Source organism: Haliotis cracherodii, unplaced genomic scaffold, assembly GCF_022045235.1.
Source record: "Haliotis cracherodii isolate W230 unplaced genomic scaffold, xgHalCrac1.p SCAF_15, whole genome shotgun sequence".
NCBI classification, from domain to species: Eukaryota; Metazoa; Mollusca; class Gastropoda; order Lepetellida; family Haliotidae; genus Haliotis; species Haliotis cracherodii.
Window position 1 is genome coordinate 27,376,877 of NW_027266270.1, and position 22,899 is coordinate 27,399,775.

At 39.5% G+C, this 22,899-nt stretch overlaps 1 protein-coding gene across 2 annotated transcripts in view; it reads right to left on the reverse strand.

Moving 5' to 3' along the window:
* The window catches only part of LOC139462441 (harmonin-like), a 46,475-nt gene that overhangs the window by 13,918 nt on the left and 9,658 nt on the right, over positions 1 to 22,899 (reverse strand). For both annotated transcript variants that reach the window (XM_071244158.1, XM_071244157.1), the window contains exons 2-12: positions 21,159 to 21,226; positions 15,443 to 15,526; positions 12,772 to 12,899; positions 11,791 to 11,864; positions 10,155 to 10,263; positions 9,783 to 9,807; positions 9,340 to 9,400; positions 5,151 to 5,254; positions 4,203 to 4,347; positions 2,808 to 2,864; positions 1,538 to 1,695 (exon numbers count right to left, since the gene is read on the reverse strand). In XM_071244158.1, coding sequence (XP_071100259.1) covers positions 1,538 to 1,695; positions 2,808 to 2,864; positions 4,203 to 4,347; positions 5,151 to 5,254; positions 9,340 to 9,400; positions 9,783 to 9,807; positions 10,155 to 10,263; positions 11,791 to 11,864; positions 12,772 to 12,899; positions 15,443 to 15,526; positions 21,159 to 21,226 — 1,013 coding nt within the window. The remainder of the gene's footprint in view (positions 1 to 1,537; positions 1,696 to 2,807; positions 2,865 to 4,202; positions 4,348 to 5,150; positions 5,255 to 9,339; positions 9,401 to 9,782; positions 9,808 to 10,154; positions 10,264 to 11,790; positions 11,865 to 12,771; positions 12,900 to 15,442; positions 15,527 to 21,158; positions 21,227 to 22,899) is intronic.

Genomic DNA, 22,899 nt, shown 5'->3' on the forward strand with positions numbered 1-22,899 from the left:
CACGCTTTTTCAGAAATCAGTATAGAACGGACAAATGCCAGTATTTGGGAGCACTTTACACATTGTTTTGCATAATTATATAACTATGCTACTACAACTGCGACAGTGAGTTGCATGACAATACATATTTACACATCAAATTGACCGTATCGCTAGCTCTCCATAGGGCTTCGATGACAGCACGTGGAGCTGTAAAACTAATGTAAACTTAGGATAACTACGCAAATGGAAATAGTTTTTCACGATTAAGGATATTTTCTCAATGAAAGTTAACAATTCTATGACATATGTTTATCTAGAAATGCAGATTTGTCAAAAATGAAACAGATGAAAACATATGCAATATCTTGAGTTTACTGTAAGATGTGACGAATCGTCACATGGAACCTGCCTGTGGCAGAGGTACTATGCTGGTCGCATGGAACTCTGGGTAGGAGAGTGCAACAGTACTTCAGTTATATCAATCGTGGGTTTTTACTTCCACTGTGGATGGAAAGCCTAAACTACTGCAGATTGTATCTTCACAGTCTTACAGTAAACATTCTGTCAATGAAGCAGACTAAAAGGAGATCCGGCATAAAATGTTTTTTTACTCAAGTGAAATATCATTTTTATGTACTAAATACATAAACATTTATTTGGAATATATTTTAGCCATTGTTTCATATCTAATTGTAAACAAAAGACCTAATTCTATCCCTTTTCTCAGATGTTATTCCACCCATTGTCTCAAATCTTGTAGCAAATCTAATTCTTGCAACTGTTTTAGATTTCAGATCTAATTCAAGGCATAATTTCAGATTTAATAATATATGTTGTTTAAGATCTTTTTTCAGCCATTCATCATGACCAGAATGAACAGTACAACCCGATAAATGTGGTAAGTTGGTACATGGTATATCTAACAACCTAGCCTCGTCATCTGATTGACTAAGCCAAGGTAAGTTAGCTTAGACACATGTTTAGTACACAACTAATCATAATTGAGAATTTCAGCGTTCAAAATGTTCCCAAACAAATCAGTTGACTGCCCATCGTAAATGAGGCATGAGTTACAACACAGAATTTAATTAATCTTCTGAACTGAATTTTTTAAGGAAACCCGACCTTCTGGACGATGATACTGGTAACACTCACATGTACATAAAGTGACACTATTTGTGCTGATAATTCGTTTTATCTGACTTTTGTTAATCTGGACAATTTCCTAACACAAAATCTGTATTCACAGGGTTGCGCTGAATATGAAGAGTGACACCAAGTCTATCAGTCTGTGTCCTCTTCAAATCATACAGCTACCATAAAACATTATTCGCCCATAAAGCCCTGTTTCTGCATGATTACAGTTAACGTCTATATATTTCCATGACAATTCCTCGTCAGTTCAAAACTTTCACTGCAGCATATTAATCAACATCAAACATCAAACCTAGCATATTTCTTCTGAAAATGTCAAAAACACATTGCCAAGATGGACGTCTAATGGTAAACATGGTCATCAAACTTGACCCGTCGTTTCTGCACATCGTAACTGTACCTGCTGCTCACAACCTGATTGGTCTCCTGGAGAGTACGAAACGATGTCCGTGAATGAGGCGCGGGAGTTGGCTCCTCAGACACAATAGTAGGCTTAAAACTGGCAGCTGGCTCTGGCTTCCTGTGTCTTTGCCTGCCATGTTGGAACAGTGGCAGCCCCTGCAACACATTGATCACTCTCCTATTGTCATCTGTTAAATAAGGCCATGTTTAGATGTTGTTAATGCTACACTATGCAATATTGCAGTTATATCATGGCAGCCTGTAAATAATCAAGTGTGGACCATACTCATCAACGATAGATATTGTGAACAATGATCAATGTTGCTGATCAACCAAGTCACTGAGCCTGACCACTTGATCCAAGAAGTCGCACCTAGCCACTTGCATACGTTGCTTGGGACGTATTCTAATCCAGAAGTCCCATAAGGGTAAATAATGAATGACTTTACTAGGCTAAAAAAAATAATAGTCTTGGTTCTCAGGCTCCTCCCGCATCATCATATAGTCTGACGTATGTTTCATTTTTATTTCCATTTAAAAAAAATTATTAATACTTAAAAACAATGCGATCAAATATAGCACACAGTTACTTCCCTTTACATGCGCACTGCTTTACTGCGCATCTCATGTTTTGGTAATGTAGCAATAGGAGTTTGTATGCTTGTTTATGTTGGGAGACCCTTTTCCAGGTTGATGGTACACAACTGTATATTTGGTTACAATCTAGTTTGAACAAGCAAAAAAAATAATAAAAAAGCACGCCCTTCCGCACTATATAGCCATAGGATAAGCTGAAGAGGACTTCTGTTGAAAATTGAAAAGATATTTATAGTGTGAGGACACTAGACAAACAGGATTATGGCAATGATGTAATAGAGGTTTGGTATTCAAAGGATTTGTATATGTTTACCACTTTGTAGAGACTCACAAGGACTATGAAAGGTTCAGACAGAGAAGAATCATAATCAGGGCAATATTGATATTTGAACCCACGACCAATCCTGGTGGAAATATATCTCAGTGCCTGTAGGCCTCTGTGATGCCTTTAGTTTAAAATGAATGAAGGGTATGGGTATGTTTATACTTTTCTGAATTGCAATTTCAACAAAAAGTTTTACATGTTATTTGGTGAAACTTTATTATGTTCACATTGTGAGCAGTAATGAGCAATTGGTAATATCGTCAGGCTGCTGCACTGGTTTTATCAGATAATCATTGGTTGTGATAAATCTTAACAGATGCTAAACACATGGATGCAATATACTTACAACTTTCTTCTTGATGATCATGTTCAGCTGGGTACTACTCTTCAGGGTCACCACAGCCTGTACGCAAACATAGCATCTCTAATATAGTCTGTGAACAATTCCAACACAGCATTTTCATCACAAAAGATCTTTACTCCGATTCAATGCCTCTCATCATCAAGATCAGGTGAGTCTTATCAAAATCTGACCATCAAATAAGAGAACATGTTGTGTGGGTAACTCAGCCAATCAGGTGTCAGATTTCTAAACAACCCCTAAAAAATTCTAAATTTTGCAAACCCGTCCCAATGTGAGTAACAAAGTTTGGTCTGAACAAAACAAAACCCAAGTACACCTTTTCAGTGTAGATGTTGACTGCAGTCTTTTGTTTTGTTTGTTGTTTAATGCCGCACTCATCAATATTCCAGCTACATGACAGCGGTCAGTAAATAATCGAGTCTGGACCAGACAATCCAGTAATTGGCATCATGAGCATTGATGCACACAAATGGGATATGATGACACGTATCAACCAACATGCATAGTTGCCTCTCACGACAAGCATCTGTAGCAGAACAAACTGCAGTCAGAAATGACAGTGTGTAAAGTATCCACCACATTCCATAATCTACAAAGTCATGATAAGTCTCAATTAAAAACAGTCCATTTGCATTCATTTTTTTCCATACAGAAAATGTATAAGCCTCTAGGGCCGGGTCGAGTCCAAATTTACTACCTGGGACCCAACCCCGTATTACCCTATCCGACATGGGTACCTGCTGTAGGTCTCAAGAGATGGATACATAATGTCCAGTTGGGCATAGTTTGACTGTAGCCCTGGCAAAATGTATTTAGATACACAGAAAAATCATCTGGTAATGCATACACTGAAGTTAACTGAAGCTTTATCTTTATACAAACATATACAAAACAATAGGAAAGAAATGTGAACATTAGTGATGTGTCACAGAACCATGGTGTTCTATATAATTTTTGTCATTAAACAATATATCGTGTGATTAACCTAAGGTCTGGGTATTAGTGCGGGTACCCGGGTCCTACTCAGTATCCACATGACCAGAGTACCCAAATTACCTGTCCTAGCCCGAGAAGCCTCCTCACTGATTGGCTGATTAGAAAGTTCACCTCACCTGACCTCCTTTGGCGTCAGGTCTTGTTTGTGACAAATATCAGAAGAAAAAAATGTTATTTTAATGAGATTGTAGAATAGCATCACAGAAACCATTATTTGAATGCCAAATGAAACAACATACATTCATTCACACAATCTTCTCCATGTTCATACTTACAAACTGCTGTTATACAGCTAATCACAGCTGTCACTGCAGCACTAAAACATATTCACCCACTACTTCTACCAACAGTGGCTGTGTCAGATAGGGGAGGTAACTCTACCTCTTTGTGCGTGATCCCAAGGAAGCTTGTTCCATTGACCTCTACGATCTGATCTCCGACCTCCAAGTTGACCTCCTCTGCCAGTCCCCCGGAGCGCACCTTCTCTACAAAGATCCCTGGGAAGTGAGATGGTCCACTCACAATCCTGGCAACAAAATGGCATATCACTGTAACATACATGACATAGTCATTCACCAATAGTTGTCTTTCATATTTAGGATTTGTTTATGTGTTGTTTAATGACACACTCAGCAATATTCCATCTTCACAAAGGCAGCCTGCAAATAAGTGGGTATGGACCAGACAACCCAGTGATTGACAACCCGCACATCAATCCACTCAATTGGGAACGATAACCCAGTACATCTGATTTAGTCACCTCTAACTGACGACCAGCATAGGATGTTGGGGACCAGTTCTAACCTGGAACCCCATGGGTCAGATATCCATGAATATCCATTATACCGCCAATAAGGCTGACAAGTATACAACAAGCATTTAGCAATATTCCAGCTAACTGACCTATGCTTACCACAAGAGGCGACTAATAGGATCAGGTGGTCAGTCTTGTTGATGCATGTCATTGTATCCCAATAGTGTACATTGATGCTCGTGATGTTAATCACTGTATCGTGTGGTCCAGACTAGATTATTTACAAGCCCACTGTCACACAGCTGGCATACTGCCGAGTGTGGTGTTAAACAACAAACATGATGATGATGTTGGTTTGTTCTTCTGTGTTGCAATCAGCAACATTTCATCATAGTAAGTCTTGGTTAGAAGACCACTATTTGATATCATGAACATCCCACGTCATTGGGGTACAATTACACGCAAACAAACCATCGTCTCTGGCTATTGGATCCTATTGAGTCACCTCTTATGACAAGCAATAGAGTGCTAGGGACTTCTTGCCCAGGTCTGAAACATTTGGAGCATGTACTGACCCACATCCGATGGAGGAGACACCAGTCGTGTTGATGAAGATTTTCAGCTCTGGGCCTGAGGAACCTCTCTTTTCCATCTGTGAATCTTTGTCCAGAATCTCTTGCTGGAATGGGACAGAGATATTTACACATATTGCTTGAGTATTTAGAATGGGCGAGTCTGGATACATGCTTGATATTGTTTCAAGGGAAACAACTCAGCACCACATCTCTCCTCTTCCATATGTTGAAGTAAAACACTGTCTGTGGAATATAACTAAATAAACACAGAGCCCGCACATATAATCTGTACTTGAAATACTAAAAGTGAAATAGAGGAATAGAACATACAAAGCTGATGATATCCCTCAACCAGAAATCCGAAAAATACTACATAAGGTAATTTAACATTCTATGGCTTGCATTAATGTTACTCACTCAACTTTTGGTCAATATCAGTTATTTTCTATGAATTTGTTCTTAGAAACATCAACTGCCACTATTCTACCCCTGTCCCTACAAAAAGACAAGCATGGGGTGCTTGGGCCTTGGAATCCCCATAAGGAGACAAGCATGGGGCACTGGGGCCATGGAATCTCCAGAAGGAGACAAGCATGGGGTACTGGGGCCATGGAATCTCCAGAAGGAGACAAGCATGGGGTACTGGGGCCATGGAATCTCCAGAAATAGACAAGCATGGGGTACTGGGGCCATGGAATCCCCATAAGGAGACAAGCATGGGGTACTGGGTCCATGGAATCCCCATAAGGAGACAAGCATGGGGTACTGGGTCCATGGAATCCCCATAAGGAGACAAGCATGGGGTACTGGGGTCCATGGAATCCCCACAAGGAGACAGGCATGGGGTACTGGGGCTATGGAATCCCCACAAGGAGACAGGCATGGGGTACTGGGGTCCATGGAATCCCCACAAGGAGACAGGCATGGGGTACTGGGGCTATGGAATCCCCACAAGGAGACAGGCATGGGTACTGGGGCCATGGAATCCCCATAAGGAGACAGACATGGGGTACTGGGGCCATGGAATCCCCATAAGGAGACAAGCATGGGGTACTGGGGCCATGGAATCCCCACAAGGAGACAGGCATGGGGTACTGGGGCTATGGAATCCCCACAAGGAGACAGGCATGGGGTACTGGGGCCATGGAATCCCCATAAGGAGACAGGCATGGGGTACTGGGGCCATGGAATCCCTACAAGGAGACAAGCATGGGGTACTGGGGCCATGGAATCCCCATAAGGAGACAAGCATGGGGTACGACCTTAAGTTTTATTCCATACTGAAAGGCCTCAGGCCCATAGTACAATTCTGTTTTCGGGAGTGGTTACAGATCCGTTTAACAGGTCATATTCTAGTTAACATAGCATGATAAATGAACATTGATAGATTTTTTAGAGTATCTTTATCAGTTGTTGACATGATCGTTGTAAATCTTTGTATAGTGGGATGTACATAACCAGGCAGATCAATATATTTTCTTCTAAGGTGGTCGTATTTTGGACAAACTAACAGAAAATGAAACTCATCTTCAATCACATTTAAATCACATTGCTCACATATTCTCAATTCTCTGTCTATGTTTCTATGCCTGCCTACTTCGATCCTAAGTCTATGAGAGCTGCATCTAAATTGTGCTAAACTTATTCTAAACCTTTTAAAGTTGATGTCAAACAAATAGTATTCTGGGGAAATTGTTGTCTTGAAAAGCTTGTAATAATTGCATTTTTCTGAACTTAAAACATGCGATGCCCATTTTATATCCTTAAGTCTCTGGCGTAAAGAAACTAAAAATGAATCTGGATTGTTTGGTACACATTGATTACGCCAAACATACCCATAATCATTTAATAACGACTTTACATCATATACCCAATTGTGGCTTCCATGTTTTTCATACAATAACATCATATTGTAACATCTTCTAGGTAATCTATCAATAGGCATTTTAAGAATCTTGAACCAATACTTGAGAATTCTAATATGCTGAAATATGTAAAGTGGTACACGTCCACATTCCCCATATACCATAACACTCGATGTAGAGTTTTTTACGCCAAGGAATCGTTTACAAGCATATAGATGGACCAGTTCAATAGTTCTGTATTCAGTATGCCCCCAGACCTCTGCTCCATATATAAGAATTGGAGTAATTTTTGTATCAAATATTTTAAAAAAGGTTTGATATGAGAGATCAGTGAACGTTTTCAAACTATGTAAGATTCCCATTAGTATCTTTTTTGCCTGCATTGCTGCATTACTGGTGTGGTAATTCCACGTTAATCTGCCTGTGAAGGTTACTCCCAGATATTTATAAGAAGTGACAATTTTTAACGGTTGTGAGTTGAAGAACCATTTTTCCCTACTTGATAGTTTATTTCCCTTTTTGAAAACTAACACTTTCGTTTTCTCAGTGTTCACTTGGAGTTTACAATTAGAACAGTACAGCTCCAGTTGATCTATCAAATTCTGTAAACCTTTTATCGTACTAGAGAACAGGACTATATCATCAGCAAAAAGCAACAGAAATATCTTAACAATATCTGGATGCAGCTGTATACCATCCGTACAATTTTCCTTAATTTGTGTAGCTAGTTCATTAATGAAAAAACAGAACAGAAATGGGCTAAGAATACAGCCTTGGCGTACACCAATGTTACATGTGAAGACATCAGAGTATATTCCCCGATTTTTAACACATGACTTTACATTTTGATAAATATTGCATAATAGTTTACCCATTTTATTACTCACCCCATTTGAAAGAAACAATGACCACATTATATTTCTGTTTACAGAATCAAACGCTTTTTTGAAATCAACAAAAATTGCATAAAATTTTCCACCTTTTCTCTGCATGTATTTGTGAATAATCGCATTAAGTACGAAAATATTATCCGTGGTTGAATACCCTTGTCTAAAACCTGCTTGTTCTTCCGAAATTTTATCTAATGAATCTGACCAAAAAGTGAGCCTTTTATTAATAATAGAAATAAATATTTTGCTAAAAACACTCAGAAGGGTAATTCCTCGATAAATTTTGGTATCGGTATGTGATCCTGATTTATGTAGTGGAACAATCACACCGATAGTCCACTCTTTTTGGAAATAAGACGTTTCTAAAATCTTATTAAACAGTAATTCAAGGTATGGGAGTAGAATATTAACAGAATGTTTAAAAAATTCTGGAATTAAACCATCTATGCCGGAACTCTTGCTGTTTTTCAAATCTTAGATAGCTTTTTGAATTTCCTCTCTTGTGATTGGCGAGTCAAGGATTGTAGCAGTTATGTCATTATCACATGTTTCCTGATCTGATAATTCAAAGTAGGTATCATTCCCAACACCATTACCACTAAACATATTTTTGAAATAATCATACCATTTATCAATTTCAATATTATTTTTAAACTCATAATGTGGATTTAGCTTGTGGAGGGTTGTCCAAAATTCTTTCGACGACTTAATGTTATCTTCCAAATATTGTTTTTTTCTTTTCAAGAAATATAATCTTCTTTTCCCTGCACGTGGTTTTGTAAAGATTTCTAATTCTTGTATATTCCCTTAATGACTGTAAATCTTTATCTCTTCTGAATTTGTTGAAGCATGTACATCTCTCTTTTTTTAGTAACTGACATTCCCAATCAAACCATTTTTGTGTTTTCTTGTCCACGTGAACCACTTTCTTCATTTCGTTCCCAGCATAGGAGAGTGCTTCTCTAATAAACTCAATACTTTCATCAATATTTGTGAATACGGTATCTACTGCTTTTTCAACCAGTGATACAAACTTGTCCGAAGCTAAGTTACAAAGAAATATTTCTTCTTTATCAATTCTCCACGTAAATCTAAATGTACTTGCATAATTAATATCATCATGACCCTCGATGACTGAGTGAAGCCTACACGTACGTAAAGCCATTGTTAATGGCATGGGGTACTGGGGCCATGGAATCCCCATAAGGAGACAGGCATGGGGTACTGGGGCCATGGAATCCCCACAAGGAGACAAGCATGGGGTACTGGGGCCATGGAATCCCCATAAGGAGACAAGCATGGGGTACTGGGGCCATGGAATCTCTACAAGGAGACAAGCATGGGGTACTGGGTCCATGGAATCCCCACAAGGAGACAAGCGTGGGGTACTGGGGGTCCTAGGACCTCTGAGGCTTGTATTCAGTTGTAACTCACCAAGGCCTTGGAGGAGTCCAGAGTTTCTACGTAGTTCCAACAGACCGATTCCTTCGGGTTACTAAAACAAGATGTTGAATGTGGAGCTGCTATACTTCCATACAAACATTTCATAAAATATCACTGAATTTCATACTGAATTTCATACTATTATTTATTAATTACTTCATGTGAAGAATTAAAAAGAAATCACATGCTGATACAAACAAATTCATTCTTGACATTGTATTTTCATTTTCATTGTATTTTGACGACATGAGAGGTACATCTGATAATGTCCTATAAATGTTGATGGTAAGAATTGTATTCGATCTTCAGGAATATGGAAAACACAAGTTGGAACACAATTACTGGGGTTGTTGATGCAACCACATATCATCAACCCCTATTATTAATTCTACATTGGTAAACAAAAGGGCATTACAAGTCAGAGGGCTACATACTTCTTAACTGGAAGCATTCCAATATCTGCAAACAAATGAATATAACTGTTATTAAATATACAATTGAAAATCTTTCATTCATAATTGATTATTATTTTGTTTGTTGTTGTTTAACGCCGCACTCTGCAATATACCAGCTATGACCGTGGTCAGTAAATAATCAAGTCTGGACCAGACAATCCACTGAGTGTCATACCTCGACAAAGAGGGACATTGCTCGTATCAATCACTGATTCGTCTAGCCAATACACATGTCGCCACCATCTACCAGGATATTGCAGGGTGCTGACTTACACGTTAAAAATCTCTGAACCACTGAACACTACATTCATCAAGGCGAGCATCACATGGACATCATGATTGTGGACTTACGTGTCACTTTGAGGACAATTTCCTCGTGGGACTTGATGAGGTTGAGGACATCCTCATGTATGGCTTCAGCGATGGTGTACCCATTGACCCGAACAATCTCATCTCCAACCTAAAATACCACACAAATCATCATGTACTCTCCAACATACCAGGCTGGTAGGCATGGAATACTTATTCCTCAAGAAATGGTGAAAAAGACCCCAAATCGCAATATTTTTTTAAAATTTTTTCAAAGGTCCTGGAACCTAAGCATATGTTCTATTTGTTGGGTGACTGCAGTCGTTTACTTACATAATGCTATACAAAGGACAAACAACTTTAATGAGTAAAATATTTTACAGGCACCCCAAAATTATTGGGGGGTGGGGGAGAGGAATATTATTTGGAAAGTAAAACCCCAGGTGAATATGAAATGGTTGGTGTCTGATGATGATGCAGAGATTTATCTAGGAATTGTAAATTAGCAGGCCCATTGAGAAAATAGCATGATTTTAAAAGTCCATATTTTAATGCTGCATTCAATGGTGACTTTCCAATTGAAAAAGAAGGAGTTCATGTGCATTCTATTGCACTAGGCGCACTTATTATTGTGCCAAATTATTTATTACCTTTTACAATAGAGTCCTATGGTGAAATCCCTCAACATCCTTCGCATAAAAGTATAATAAATAGTAAATAACTTATTAAAATATTTTAACCATAGATAAAAAAATTCAAATATGTGCTAAACAGTTAAAAACATGCATTTGCGTATTTCCCTCAATTTCTAACAAGCAGCAACAATTAAATGATGTCATACAATGCTGTGACATCATGAAAAAAGAGTTATCAGAAGATGAAAAATCACCCCAGCCCCTAACAAATTTGAAACAACAAATCATCTGACTGTTCCTTTAAGTCTAACTTGATGAGGGAATTTCTATCTAATTTGTCAGTCCATGTACAAGAGTAGTTATTGAGCTATCAAAACAATAGCATGGAATTGGGATTCGTAACATTGTCAAAGTCCTGCCATGGAAATGGAAAAAAATATTCTAAAAGTCCCTAAATAGCAAAAGGCACCAGTTGACAACCTGGTTTTGTGTGTGCACAGTTTCAAGAAAGAATACCTTTTAGTTTTAGAGATATGGTCTGGACAAACACACCTTGTTGCCATGGATATGATTGAAAATAAAAATAAATAAAAATGCCCCAAATCAGTAAATAGCAAAAGGCAATTTCAGAATCTGTCCGACATAATTACTGTCCTATTTTTGACAAACTGACTTTTAGTCTCTCGCCTGAATCACTTTGTTTGGCGACAGATTAAATTAAAATATGTTCTGAAAGGGATCTAAAGATATGGTTGGTTGGTTTTGTTGTTTAACGCCACACTCAGCAATATTCCAGCTATATGACGGCAATCTGTAAATAATCGAGTCCGGACCAGACAATCAACTGATTGACATCATGAGCATCAATCCACGCAATTGAGGTACGTTCACGTGTGTCGCCGCTTACAACAAGCAAAGTTGCCTTTTATGGCAAGCATGAGTTGCTGAAGACCTGTTCTAACCTGGATCTTCGCTGGTGATCTTAATATATGACAGTTCAAAAACCTTTAATGGTCGTGAGCTTGGCACTGGGTTGGACCTACCTTGAGCCCTCGCTTGCTGGCCTGTGACGTAGCATCCACGTGAGACACAAACACTCCTATACCATGCTCAAATCCTGAAAATAAAATACAGCCATGAAAACCAAAATACATACGAGTGATCGAGTGAGGAAGGCTTCTGTTGCAGGCATATTATGGTAGAGGAAATAGTTTGATACATCTTAGAAACCCTTTAACCATAACACTTGAACCACATGTCCCACTAAACAATGCTAAACATTAAAGTCTGAGAGACATGAATTCTTCATGAAAGACATCCTTAATAGTCCCATGTATCATGTCTCCATTCTGTTATTATATATATATCTGGACCCATTCGCTACTATATTTTCGTTTTGATTTTGGGTCTTTTGACTTGACACTAACAATAGTCATCCAATCCAATTTCTAGACCAGTACCTTGACTCGCCGTATTTGGGAGAGACGTTCAAATACAACTGGACATGCTAATGTTCCTTCTGCAATGGGTCCAGGGTTCACATCATAATAGAATGGAGATATATATGACACTGGATAATAGAGGATGCACTTTTTCAAACAGAAAACTTGGCAGGACTGTGTAAACAACAAATCCTGCTGTGCCAACACAAGCTGATACGGAAATTTAACATGTTTAAACTTCTGTCAACTCAAGGGTGACAGGAAAAGTACAAGGAGTCAAAGTCATCGATATCCCCTGCAATGGCAAATACTTCAACTAGTTCTATAAATATTTTGTTGCTATGGAAACTCGAAAAATGAATTGTCCAAAAGTCAGAAACTATAAACAGGCACCAGTTGACTGCTGGATCTATCTAAATGCCAAGTCTGGCAAGGGAATATTGCACGTTTTTCAAGATCTGCGGAGTCGCGGAGGATAACAAATAACTGTCGTGATGTTAGGAGAATGGGTTCACTTTGACATACATAAATAGTTAATCAAAGATAAAGAGTACAACATTGTTCTCTCTTAGAGTGACTTACCTCCCCTGACCGCAAACCCCAGACTTTCTCCGGCCTGGCGTTTGAGTCGGATGACTCGGAGCTTGATGCCCGGAGTCTGAGGGGTTTTCTGGCTGTACTCCAGCTGGTGCTTGGGCATCACGAGGGGCCTGAGGGAGAGACTCATTATTAGACTCTTACAACAGTCCATCAGTTTACAGGACAGCAAAACTTGATGAACTGAGACCTGCATCAGGGAGAGACTCATTATTAGACTCTTACAACAGTCCATCAGTTTACAGGACAGCAAAACTTGATGAACTGAGACCTGCATCAGGGAGAGACTCATTACTAGACTCTTACAACAGTCCATCAGTTTACAGGACAGCAAAACTTGATGAACTGAGACCTGCATCAGGGAGAGTCTCATTACTAGACTCTTACAACAGTCCATCAGTTTACAGTACAGTAAAACTTGATGAACTGAGACCTGCATCAGGGAGAGACTCATTACTAGACTCTTACAACAGTCCATCAGTTTACAGGACAGCAAAACTTGATGAACTGAGACCTGCATCAGGGAGAGTCTCATTACTAGACTCTTACAACAGTCCATCAGTTTACAGGACAGCAAAACTTGATGAACTGAGGCCTGCATCAGGGAGAGACTCATTACTAGACTCTTACAACAGTCCATCAGTTTACAGGACAGCAAAACTTGATGAACTGAGACCTGCATCAGGGAGAGACTCATTACTAGACTCTTACAACAGTCCATCAGTTTACAGGACAGCAAAACTTGATGAACTGAGACCTGCATCAAATTCACATAATGTAACAGCATACTGACCATCACAAAAACTTGTTACCAATTTTTATCTATTAAGAGCCATCCTGAGTAAAGTTGGGTCAAGGGGCAAGACTTTGTAATAGACCAGGTTATCATATGAAGGCAGAGCTAGCTACAACTGAGGATTTCTACCTTAAACATTTGAATACTATACCATGTCATGCATTAGATCATCCCTTCTCATCATATCTACGAAAGTAATTAAGATGGTGACTATAATATATAAGAGCTGGCCCCTAATAAGGTCCTGGGCCCTGTTCTATAGAGCGATCTTAGCACTAAGATGGTTGTAACTTCCATACTTTAACATATGCTTACAATTGTCATAGCGCTAACATTACTTTGTGGAATAAGGAAGGGCGTCATACAAAGCGATATTAGCGCTAAGGTGATCGTAACTCCAATGCATTAACATAGACTTACAACAGTCTTAGGGCTAAGGTTGTTTTGTACAACGGCAGCCTGGTCTCTAATCAGGTCCTGGGCCCTGAGTTCCACAGTTCTACCATACTTAAATATAGCCTTCTGAAGATTGCTTGGTGGAACGGGGCCATGGTCTAAAAAGTAAACTGATGGTAACAGGCCTTGGCTCTTCACAGGGTAAATACTGTATGCTAATTGAACAGTTGTCAGAGAGTTAGAACAAGTCCCACTTGCTGAGACTTGGGAATGTCTCAAAACATATCACCTTGAGTGCACCTCAGTCTACAATATTCCAGCTACATCATGCTGCCAATGGAGTCTGGATCAGACAAACCAGTGAATGAAAGCATGAGCAACGATCCATGCCATCGAAGTAAATCAGTCAAAGTGTCTCAGCCCAGAACCCCTATTTAGTAGACTCCTATAACAAGCATGGTGCACTGGGGAGGTATTTGGAACTGACATCTCCACAGTCAATGTCATGTTGAAACAAACACTCCTAAGCACATACGTTTCATTAAGAATAATGTCATGTGGCAGTAGAAACTATTGTAAATGCATTTGTCATAAATTGTCAGAAGCAGAAAAATATTGAACTGGTAAAAAATATTCAGTGCTGTCATGGCATTTGATTTGCAGTTGACAGCAATGAGTCGATGATATGAAATGGGGTTTAACGTCGCTTTCAAGAAACTTGCACTAATATTGCAACGAGCATAGCCCACTAAGTCATCCTGCTCCATGACTGTCGAATTTACATTTTATAATTTTTGTTTTTATTAAAACCCAAGGCAATTATAGATCAAACTAAACCATGTCTAGTTTCATTGATTCCACATGAACACAGCAGAGAAGGGAATGTTCTTTTCTAAAAAATAAATTAAATAAATAAATAAATGTTTTCAAAGTCTCAGTGTTAGCGTGGTGAGATTTAACATGGTTACACCACTTAGAAACAGTACACGGATTTCGCCAACCAGTTCTTGTTTTATCCCCTTAATGTCGAGCGCCATGTAAGGGTACAAGAAGTACCATCTTTCAGCATCTTTTGGGATGGAACCACCATTCCTTCCGCTCTCCACGCAGAGAGGCACTAGACAGTGGAGGCAGTAGGAGTCAGTAGAGCTTTCCAGAATGGTTTTGTACTAGAACTATGAGAGTTATCTGCCCATGTTGTATACATGAACACGGTAGAGTTGATCATTCAGGAAACAGCCACAATTACATACATATGACGTGTCCTTTATCTGCAGGACTACAGGGTAGCTTGTCACGCCGAAGATCCATGGTTCGATTGCCCACATGTGTACGATGTGTGAAGCCCATTTCTTGTGTCCCCCGCCGTGATATTGCTGGAATATTGCTAAAAGCTGCGTAAATCCATACTTATTCACTCAATGCATGACTACCAATCATCTTTTGGCCAAGGAAGACAACTACCTGATGTGTTCATACAGCTCCAGTTTGGATGGTTCATTCAGCAGCCTCCTCAGCTCCGTCAGCAGATCATGCAGCTCCTGGGACCTGTAGGAATGGAAGAAACAGCGAGTGAGTGACTTACGTTTAATGCCACCTTGAATTTGCTAGAAACCACCTTACAGTCACGAAAAACATAAACCCCAGTCATCCAAGAGGCTTGTTCCTTACATGTGTTAAAAATATTGTTTTGTTTTAACCAGTGGAGTGAGTGAGTTGGGTTCAAAGCTGCTTTGAACAGAGCTTCGGTTACACATCATGTCAGTGTTGATGATAAGTGGTTGAGGTTTTAGGCATCTATCACTTTGGTAAAAACCACAAGCAAGTGTTTGGTGCGGACAAAGTGAGGAACATTATTAGGGCAAATCTGAGATTTGAATCCACGATCAGCAGAGCCTGCTTAGCTTGGCCTTGGCCTACTGGGCCACCCGTGCATCGTGGGATTGAAATCTGTGGACAGCATTGACACAGTGTACAAACCATGTATCAAACGCCACACTCGGTCATATCCCAACAACATGATGGCAAATAATCAATATTCAGGGCCAGACAAATCAGTGATCACTGACTGACATTATAAGCAAAGTCCCAAGCCAAGTCACCAAGACTGACTCTCAACCCTGTAGTTGCCTCTCATAACAATTCTAGGTTGCTGGGAACCTACTCTAACCCGGGTTCCCAACAGTGGGCACAGTGGCAGATATATAAACTCACAGTGCTTAAACAATTGGTGCCAATAGGTGAGGTGATATAGGGTTAACGTCGCGTCCAAGATTATTACACTTATATAGTGACGTGCATGCACGTGTATGTGTGTGTGTGGCTGCTTTTACTAGTCCGGACTGATGCCGATTTATAGTGCTAGCACACTGAGATACCATGCCGCAGTGTAACATGAATACCCCACTCAGAAACAGTATACTGACTCCTTGTTTTAGCCCCTTAATGCCAAGCACCAGACAGGGTAACAACAAGTACCATCTTTTAACGCTCTCTGGGCGGACTCTCTACCACTAGACCACGGAGGCGGCCTGGTGCCAAAAGTAGAGTTCAGTGAGTTTTGAGCTGATGAATCCATGTTCATCACTGATGTAAAAAGCTACAATCAGCCCATTTCTTCAACTTGGTCACCATGTAATGCTAATCAGTGCTAATATTAATGTATGAAAAATAAATACCACAAATTTTACAAAGCAGCCAATTCAGGGATTTAGTCTATTTTTTAATTGAGGGGACTACTGATTTTACTGATGGATGTCATTCACACAGACCTATTGTAGATGGTGAAATCAATGTCCTTTTGCAACCCTTGAAATTCACGCTAGCCCATGACTAATCATTGAGGACCAGTGTCCAAAACAGCTGCCAGGCAGGTATCTGACTGACAGATCTGCAAGCCGGCATCAGGACGTTTTTTGATGACATCTCAAAAGGTGCATTGAATAGGATCCAAACCCTTCTAAGAGGCTACAGACGTGCCCAAACACCAGAGCTGAGGAGGAGACTTCCTGTGACTTACCACGTGTTAATTACCATTGTCAAGCGGCTCAGGGCTGGTGTGTTGGGTCTATTCAATGACTTGCTGATGGAATTATGTGCCTCATAGCATTCTTCGGATTCCTTAGATGTGGAGAGTTCACATGCTCGGCAAACTTTGATCCCAATATGAACATCACCATGAGTGACATTAAGAAAAAATGTACGATAACCTTAAAGCGTCAAAGACTGATCCCTTTTGGCAAGGGCTTCGCCTTGCTTTATTCGATACTGACACCATGACATGTCCGCTGTTTGTCAGTCGGGAATATCTACCCATATCCAAGACGGTGTACTCATGGTTAGGTAGGGTCCTCACACTAGCTGGCTTCAACTCCGCGGACTACCCGGGGCATTTCTTCCGGATTGGGGTGGCTACAATGGCAGCCAGAGTTAACAGTGAGGTTCACCTCATTAAAACTATGGGCAGGTGGACTTAGGACTGTTATGCTAAGTACATCAGAACGTCTGAAGCCACCTTTGTGCAAGTCCACAAGGCTATGCGTCGCCTGTAACTTGCGCGTAACTCGCTGGGGCACCGAGTGACTGCCTGGGCTCGCCCTTAAGGCACATATATTTTCAGTACGTATTATATGTTCAACAGTTGTTTATTATTCACTGAGGACTTATATTCATCTTATATTCCTATTCACTTATATTCTGTACTTCTTTGGGGGCTCTTGGATGTTCACCAGCTACTCCATACTCAGAGCATGGAAGGTTTCTGGCCCCCAAAGAGTATGCGAGGTACTGTCCGGTCAGCACGACCCAGGACCAGCTTATCCCTAGGGATCGTTTGGGTCAACGGACCCCAGGACCGGCATATCCCTCCCACCACTATACACTAGTCTGGGTCCCTGAGACCCCAGGACATTCATTCATCATACACGGATCACCAAGACCCAAGGGTGTCAACCCGGGTCACCTCGCATAGGCAACCGAGGTGGGCCCCATATTATGCTTAACATTTGTATGCAATAAAAGTTCTTTTCATGTACTACATTTAAAGTTGTTTGTGGCACAAAACTCCGGTGATGGTTTGATTTTCAGATAAAGTTATTTTTTATAAGTGAGTTAGATGTTTTACGGTTGTTCTTGTGGCTAGCTTGAAAACTATGTATGTTTCTTTATCGTCTGAAAACCCATACCACGGGGATGTCTCACTTGTAAATAGCTGTAATAGCTGCAGTTGTTGAGGGCAGAGTAAAGTAAATGGATGAAAAGTTCCTAGAATAACCTTACCAGAATAGTAGTATCAGTCATATGTTTCATACAATCAACAATGTTCTGATATAGTCAACAGTTCAAACAGTCATACTTTTTCCGCTTCCACAGGATTTGCAATGTATTTTTTGCATCCATAAACAATATGTATGCAAACTGGATCCGGATATTTGCATCCAGTAAAACCCTGCTTTTTCAAAAATATTATTTAATCGTCAAGTGAAAGTGTTTGGTATTCCTTAACAGATTGCACTTTGGCTGCAGTACTTTAGAAGGTTGCTGCAAAAAGTCACAGTTGTTACCCCAGATTCAGCTTCAGGCTGCCATGACAGTGACCCAGCTGCATTATGGGTTATCAGCTGCGCTCAGCTCCAACAATCTACAGAGATTACTAACGAAATTCAAATAAGCCTAGTAACTTGATAAGAACTCATTGTAAACCACATGTCCTTACGTGCCAAAATACCGTAGTCTACATAACAAACGATATATACAGTGGGAGCAATACTATGAGAAAATACAACACCAATCTATAAATTATATTCACAACCTTGCCTATGTTAACCTTTGTTCTAAATTTAGCATGACAGAATAGCAGTCCTTATCATAAACCTGGATAAACTCTAAAATTTATAAGATCAAAATTGGGGGGGGCATAGATTCAAATATTGTACAAGCAAATCTGAAGGACCCCCCTCCCCGCTTATTACAGACAGTTTACTATAGATAAAGCTGGTAGATTTTCAGGCCAAATGATTATTATGATTATAGTGGCTATTAATGAGTGAGTGAGTATGGTTTTATGCCGCTTTTAGAAATATTCCAGCAATATCGCGACAGGGGACACCAGAAATGGGCTTTACACATTGTACCCATGTCGGGATCAAACCCGGGTCTTCGGCAAGAGGAGTGAACGCGACCGCCCGGCTATTAATGAAATATGCAGAATTAGAATAATCTCCCTTTCATGGATCTTTTATATCTGCAATATGTCTCAAGCAAAGAGTGTTTACCAGTACTTAAGAAAATTCAGCAATGGTATTTTATGCCACTGTCATCAATATTCCAGAATATCACGTCAGTCAGTAAATAAGCAGAGCCAGGCAAATGACTATCTGACAACATATACAAAGATCCATACACTTTAGACATGATACACATTCAACCAGGTCACACATTGTGACCATTTAATCCTCATTAGTCTTTCCTTAAACAAAAATGGGATACTGTGGACCTATTCTTCCCCTGAATCGGAGTCCCCACCGAGAGACTAGTGTGGGGTTCTAAGGACCTATTCTGCCCCTGAATCAGAATCCCCACCGAGAGACTAGTGTGGGGTTCTGAGGACCTATTCTGCCCTGCAGTCTGGGAACAATATCGCTGTGTTTCTGGTTCAAATACAACAGAACATAAAATATGTTAAATAAGGTAAGCGCTGTGTGTGTGGTTACCACAATGTATTGCAACATATTGATAAATTGTTTGTTCATTCACGTGTTCAAGACAAGGCTTCCAACGAGATTAGTGTTATCTACTTCAGGTATGCAACGTAAAAGGATGGGATCTCATTGTCTATCACGGTCGACCTATCAGTGTGTTTGTACAGTGGTGGTTTATGACAAATTAAATCAAATATCAAACAGTTAACAGGTGGTAATAGAAGATAATATTCTTGGTGCATTACCATTAAAACAAAAAGACAAAAAGTGAGTAGGGCTCACTAATACCCCTGATTCTGACACAAACATATTTCGAAAAAACATGAAAAACTTCAGAAAAAACACATATCAAATTAAAATAGGCAATGCACCTCTTCTATTAGTATGGTAACTGTTCCCTAAATTGGAAAAGAATCCATGCATTAGTTTTCTAGTTATAGGTCGCACAAATATTTTGGAACAAAAATTCCAAGCAAAAAATGTTAAAATAGCTGTATGTTTTCAGAAAACCCAAACAAACTTTGCATTGCACCCCTCCTACTGGCATAGAAACTGTATCCCTAATTGGAAAAGAATCCATTAAGTTGTTTTCAAATAATAGGTCGCACAAAAGTTGAAGTAAACAAAAATATTCAAAGTTCACAACATGAAAAACATTATCTGTTTTCCGAAAATACACATAACAAAATCAAACTTTGCACTTTACCTCATCTATTAGAATGGAAACTGTTCCCTTAATTTGAACAGAATCCATGCAGTATAATCATGCTATATATAAAATCGAGTCTGGACCAGACAATCCAGTGACTGACCACCCGACCCTTTTAGTCACCTCTAACGACAAACATAGTCACCTCTTAAGACAAGACCTATTCTACGCCAGATTTCCACGGGTTGAGAATCATGAGCACAATTTAGAGCCATGCATGTGTTCCAACTTATGGTCATCAAATTGATAACAAAAACAAAATCATTCTGTTGATGAAACACATTATTAAGAAGAAATACCAATTTCTGTTCCAGCCTTAATGATGTTCTGAATCTGGAACTCCATGATTATCAGATCCTGGCAACAAAAGGACACAACTCTTCACAGTACCCTGCATTCTAACATGCGCCCTCATTATATTTTATACCACACACAAACACATATATCAGCAATGCCCGTTTCTTTATGCTGATTCAGATGCAGGGTAGAATAGGTCTTCAGCAACCTATGTCTGTCATAAAAGGCGACGATGCTTGTCGTAAGAGGCGACTAACGGGATTGGGTGGTCAGCCTCGCTGACTTGGTTGATGCATGTCATTGTATCCCAATTGCGTGAATCGATGCTCATGATGTCAATCACTGGACTGTCTGGTCCAGACTCGATTCTTTACAGACCGCCGTCATATAGCTGGAATATTGCTGAGGGCGGCGTTAAACAACAAACAAACTTAATGCCGATTCATATGATGCCAGATATATATTGTGTACTTACGATTGATAAGTACGAAGAGATTCAAAGATCTGCTCCCTTTCATTCTCATTAAGAATAAGTTCCTTCACCTGCAAAGATCATGAGATAAATTCAAACATTTTCACAGTTCAGTGTATTTGATTGGTTAACAAAGCAATTATTTTTGTGTTCATGCCTCCATCATGTCCATACACCAATATGAAACTATGGAAGGACTACTGTTTCCTGATTGGCTGATAATAGAATTGGTGGGGCTTTTGTTGCTTTATTGCGCTAAAGGAAGCCACTGATTTCACATTGTTGTCTTCAGGTTCCTGTGGGGGCAGGGGGGGAAACCTGGTGGTTAAAGCGTTGCTCTTCTCGCCTAAGGCCCTGGTTCAAATGCCAACATGATTACGTGTGAAGCTCATTTCTAGTGTCCCCTTCCATGATATTGCTGGAATATTGCTAAAAGTAGTGTAAAATCATACTCACTCATTTTTGTGTGTTATGAATGAAAAAGCAGACTGAAGTTTTATTGCTGACATATTAATTCATAAGAATTGACTTCAAAATGTTTTTATGTTTATGGAAAAAAAGGGGTAAAAATCAAGGTGCACATATATTGCTTGAATCTGCTGTGAGTGAGTGAATGAGTGAGTGTGTCAGCTTAATGGGTGAGGAAAGCCCGAAGTGATGCAGGTCTCAGACGTTTACCATTTCGGTGAAACCTACGAGCACGGTTATGGTTCTAAAACCTAGAAACTTAATCGGAGCGAATCGGGATTCGAACCCACAATCATAGGTATTGCGGCGCCTTAAGCGACTGGGCCACCAGTGACCCTGAATCTGCTGTAAACAAAGAGACAAGGTACTGTTCTATGAGGATTGCACTACAATTTTTACATTTACACATCCATAAATACACAAAATGATGAAGTCAATTCTTAACAACACAACAAATAGGAATATACTTAATCTTAAAGAAGACTGTAAAAATACATCGTAACTTGGTACTAAACATGATAAACAAATATTTTTTCGTCAAGCATAAAATAAATCTTTCAAAACATCACGACAGAGACCATATACCGGTATATGGTCTCTGATCACGATAATGGCTGAAGCACATGACAAGTGTATAAATCATTTGCAGAGTGAAATAAACCTGCGTAAACTTGTAGAAAAGGCAGGCAAACTACTAATCTGTCTTTATAACTTATTCTTATGTTATGTCACATTCTGAATACCCAAAACTCACATTTGTAAGTTGCAAAGGTGACTTATCTGCATTGTTTCACATTTCACATGACTAGACTATTTGCTCACAAACCAGGGGGCAATATCAAAATTGCATTTTCATTTATCAAAAAGTCTTCAGCAGGTAATTGGCAATCATCACACCACTAAACTTGTAATGTCACACTGTCAAAACAGTTAAGCATCAACTTTACAAAGGCTATTTAATAGGTACTGTACTTTATTTTAAAAATGATATCCCGCCTTTTGACACCCTCCCTTGGTGTCATGCCCATTGTTTGAAAAACCAACAAGGAACTGGAATTTGATCCACAATCTGTTTAAAGAAAGGGTGAACTGCAACAAAATCTGTGTGTTCATTTTGGACAACAAACTAAAGATATCCAAACACTAGACACACACAGGGAAGTACAACAATAGTAAGAGACAGTGTATTTTATGGGGAAAATTATCAGTAAAATAAGAAAACTTCATGATACAACTGAAAATATTTACATATTATCATGATTATGTTAAAATTGTT